Source organism: Humulus lupulus, chromosome 7 (assembly GCF_963169125.1).
Source record: "Humulus lupulus chromosome 7, drHumLupu1.1, whole genome shotgun sequence".
Taxonomy (NCBI): Eukaryota; Viridiplantae; Streptophyta; class Magnoliopsida; order Rosales; family Cannabaceae; genus Humulus; species Humulus lupulus.
Window position 1 is genome coordinate 50,251,551 of NC_084799.1, and position 4,921 is coordinate 50,256,471.

At 33.6% G+C, this 4,921-nt stretch overlaps 1 protein-coding gene across 1 annotated transcript; it reads right to left on the minus strand.

Moving 5' to 3' along the window:
- Positions 1 to 897: 897 nt before the first annotated feature.
- Positions 898 to 3,773, minus strand: LOC133792318 (zinc transporter 6, chloroplastic). The gene is made up of 2 exons (XM_062230223.1): positions 2,698 to 3,773; positions 898 to 1,338 (listed from the first exon to the last, which is right to left on the minus strand). Exons 1-2 carry the CDS (start codon positions 3,451 to 3,453, stop codon positions 1,024 to 1,026), a joined length of 1,071 nt encoding a protein of 356 aa, XP_062086207.1. The 5' UTR covers positions 3,454 to 3,773; the 3' UTR covers positions 898 to 1,023.
- Between the last annotated feature and the right edge of the window lie 1,148 nt (positions 3,774 to 4,921).

Here is a 4,921-nt window from a genome sequence, read left to right on the forward strand (position 1 = left end):
TTGTTGCACAAGTTACACAAAACCTATGACCCATCTTTGTACGTCCTTGAGTCTATAAAAATAAAGACCCAAGGATTCATTGTTCTGTACGCTGTAATTCTTTATTTTTAGAGAGTTCATAAGATTCGAGTGCCGTTATACATGCTCTTGTATCCTTCTTCCTAATTTTTGAAACTCGGTGGACTCTAGTATGCTGATTGCGTATTTTTGGGGATTTACATTAATAAGAGTACTAAGTAGACGCAGGTCATTACCGACTATCAGGGCCGAACCACTATAAATATGTGTGTCGTTTATTATTCTTAAGTTCAATTCTTATTTCATATCGTTTATTTGACTCCAATTCATGGGTCAACAAATATATAATCCTAATTTTTATAAAATTTTGGTAAAATAATTATTTAGTAATATATGAATTTAAATATTATATAATATTTAATACACGACTAGATATTTAATAATTATATTAATATAAATTTAAATATTATAAAATACCATTATAATAATATATATAATATTATTTATTTATTTTAAATTTATATGAGAATCATAAAAACTTAATGAAAATAATCAATAAATTTTTCTAAATAAAACTAAACAAACTTGCATTGCACGTTACTTGTATCTAGTATAAAATGAAAATAATTAATAAATTTTCTAATTAAAACTAAAGAGACGTGCGATTCACATTACTTGCATCTAGTATAAGTGATATATATGGAGAGGTGTTAAATAAGGTGCAAATTATTTCAAGTGTTGCTTCATTATCAATGGTTAATGAGAGTTGATCATCACTAAACCTAATCGCCATTGGTTATATTTCTTTATTTTTGATAATTTATTTTCACTGCTACGTATTTATTTTGCTGCCTGCCAATTAGTTTAAAATACATTAAGTTACAACTTTTAACTATAAGCAACCATTAATAACAAAACCTGCTATACATTTTCTTTTCTGTTTTCTTTTGGTGATTATTTTCCTTAATTACTGGTGATAAATGGAACGTAGCAAAAGAAAGTTTATTAAGCCCAAAGGGCTAAGATAGACATTGAGGTAGAGCCAAGAACAAGAGCAATGAAAGAAGCCTTTTTCAACCATGAAACGGAAGTCATCATTTTGTTGTGGAAGAAATCAAGAGCTATAAGATCGACGAGAGCCATGTATATTAGTATTCCTGAAGAGAAAGAGCCCAACAAACCCTCCATAATCAAGGCGTTTGTGCTACTGTCGTCGTACCCCGTGGCCGAGAACAGTATCATCCCAAGTACTATCCCCATTGGTGTCGTCACTGCAAACATGAAGCACATATATGCTGTCGTTGCGAAGCTAAACCTTGCCTGCAACAACCAAATACACCCACTATCTTCTTCAAACATAATTCAATATTACATGATCAAAGATAAACTATTCAGTCACGTGTATCCGTAGTAATTATTTTTGTTTTCGGCACATGGATAAATTATAATCTCAATTGTACATTGTAGTTATAAGTGACTTCTCATAAATTTTTAAATTTTTTTGAATATATTAAAGTGTTAAAATTAGAATTCAAGCAGCTTGATGTATACGTGTTTGATTTATATATTTTATATGTGCGAGTTAAAAAGAGTATTTGAATTATGATTCAACCCTTTAGATCATCAAAAATTTGTTGAAAGTATTCTATAAAGACAATATATCCTCTTATATAAAATAAATAAAAAAAAATTACAACTTAGCTATAAATTTTTTATAGCAGTAGAAGCTTTTTCAGGATTTCTACGGTGAAAAAGCTCATATAAATATTATATATGTATGTTGACTATTAGTAACGTTATGTACAGCTCTATTAATTTACTTAGTTACTTATTTACTATAGGTTTAGGTTGTCTCAATCGATCGTTTGGCAATTGCCGACATTTTTATTCATGAAACTTATATATAATGTTTCAAGAGTCAGTTCCATATTAAATAAATATTAGCTAGTAGATATATCTTGTGAACAATACATATATAGTGCTTGATACATAGAAGGGTGTAATTAATAATCAGAGGTTTTAAAGTATATCACGTGTTTTGATATAAAGTAGTCATTTCTAAATTTTCGTTGGACCCAAAATCAATTTAAGTTTTGATGGATATGTGTTCCTAACCAACTATTGTAATGGCTACTTTCTAGTTTAATGCACTTTGAAATTGTTAAATAGTATTTAATTTTCCACCATTATACAAATTGATATCACACCATGCTACATGTTTACCATAAAGTATCAACATTAGTGCAATGCCCTACATGAACTTATTAATTAATAATTAATTTATTCGGTGAGGTGTAGTGTACTGGTGTAATAACTATACATGACCGTGATATTTACAGCAAATAATAAGTTTTTAACCGTATAATTTATAGTTTTGAGAGGAATGAATCAAAGAAATAAAACATTGAAATTATCTATTCTCAATTTAATTATTAATTATGTAAGATCACATTGCTTAAGTTTAGTCTCAATTTAGGCTACATAAAAAGAACACATGAACAAAATAAAAAAAAAATGTCCTTTGTTCAAGTTAACTTTCACCGGTTGGCCTATATACACTCCTTAATTATTTGCAAATTAGCTATATATCGTGACCTTATCCTATTCAATTTATTATCTGACCCCAAAATTTTCTCGAGAAACAAACAAAGGATGAAGAAAAAAGAGTACTGTACCGACCTGTGCAATGCAGCCGCCGAGACCCATGCCTTCAAAAATCTGATGAAACGCCAGTGCAGCGACCAAAGGTCTGATGGTGCACTGGTTCTGAGACATTCCCATGGTGACGCCGATAATCACCGAGTGAAATATAATCCCAATCTCCAACACTTGCGACACCAGTCTCTGCTTCAGCCTCACCAAATCCTCCTCCGCCGACTCCACTCGCTCCGCCCCAACCTCCCTATCCCCACAATGAATAATCGCCCCACCCAACGCACCCAATTCGATCCTCGACTCGGCCGATTCCTTCTTCTCAACCGTCGCCGCCACCTCCTCCTTCGTCCCCACCGGCTTGTATTCAGCGGCGTCACCGCCTCCGTGGAGCCCGGCGTGCGCGGTGGCGGTGACGTCAACGAGGAGAGCGACGAGGGCACCGATCAACGTCACAAGACCGGCGAAAGGGAAGTCCCGCCAGGGGTGGAGCGAAGCCACGTGGCAATCGGAGAGAGCGGCGAAGGCGTCGGGAAGTACGTGGACTAGCGAGGTGGAGAGAATGACTCCGGCGGCGAAGCACTTGATTAAGAGGGTGGCCTTATCGTAAGCCGGTTTGCCTTGAAAGTACCGAGCCAGGAGAACCGGGGAGAGTATGCCGATTACGCTGGTGAAGAAGATGACGAAGATTGACGTCATCTTCAGCCGCGCCGCCGCCGCCCCGTCCCGACACGCCAACGTCCGAGCCGCGGTCTGGAAGGCGCACGCCGCCGCCGCTGCCATGGGGTTGAAAGTGAAATCCGATAATTGAGAGAGAGAGAAGGGTAAGGAGTAAGGAAGTGTTAACGTTTGTCAGTTTGTGACATAATTTTTCCACAAGTCGTTTGTTTGTGTGGTGTGGACTTTGATGGCATGTAGTAATGTAGTGGTGACTGAGTGACTGAGCCAAGAGAAAAGAGAAGAGAGTTCAGAGATTAATCTGAAATTGTAAACAAGTTTAAAATGAGGGGACGTGGTGGGTCCCACCTTATTTATGATTTGCGTAATGACGACACCATTTTCATTTTCATGCCATAATTCTTCCATTTGTCTATCATATACTTTAGACTAGTCTTTTTGTGTAACCACGGTTCTTTTAATTCTTTTAAATATGTTTATTTTGAATTTATTTGTTTTGTCACCCAATTTTCTTGTTTACCTTTAGGTTTTATTTATTCTCTAAGAATTTTTTTAGAAATACTCAAGACGGAGTTGTACTAAAAATATTTTATTTTATCATCTTATACTAATGATTTGAAGCAAGATATTGATTTATACATATAACGAGCGTATTATAAATTAGACAAGAATTTAGACACTGAAACTAGAAGGCAATCATTTATCACTTTACGACACTCAAATTAAAGAAGTGAGTCAATTATTTTTAGTTGGATTAAACACAAATTATTGAATAGATTGAGCAAATCTCATTTTGGTATCTAAATTTGACTAATACTATTTATTTCCTTTCGGTTTTGTTCATCAACCTTTTAATAATTGTTTGTTATTCATTTTTCAGAAGAAAAATATAAGAATTAAAGTTACAATAAAATTGTGGTCATAACGGAGCTCCTAAATTCCAATCTCCATCACTCAATATTAAAAAAAAAATTATATCATCATTTAGGTTCAGTACTGTTATACTTAGTTTTGGTGTATAATTTTCAATTTATTCATTAAATTTTAATAATTGTTTAGTGACAATCAAATATAATAAATTCAAATTTTAGAAAATGAATTGAAAATTTAGAATTTAAGGAGGATAAACTGGAAAATAATGAAAAAGTTAGCTTTGGAAAAGAAAAAAAAAGGAAAGTTGGTGTGATGTGTAGGCTTTGCACCATCTATTTCTTTTTTTTTTTTTTTTTTGAAAGATTGTACCATATGTTTCTTTATAATTAATTTAGATTGTGTGGCAAAAAGTTAGTACTTTTTCAATTCTGTTCAATAATCTATATATTCTGTTTCTTTGGAGTGATTAAATTTAGAATGAGGGTTTCGTCCAAGTTTGGAATTTTGTGTCACTCTCACACTTGCGCAGATTCACGGGCTATTCCATGTAGAGAAGGCATAGTGGAATCTTACAAATAATTCAAGTTTGGTCATGGCTGTTTTATTAGGCAATGGTCTAACTTTTTTTGTTTTTGTTTTTGTTTCTGTTTCTAGATGGGAAAAAAGATGCATATATAATTGTATATTGTACCAAAAAAAA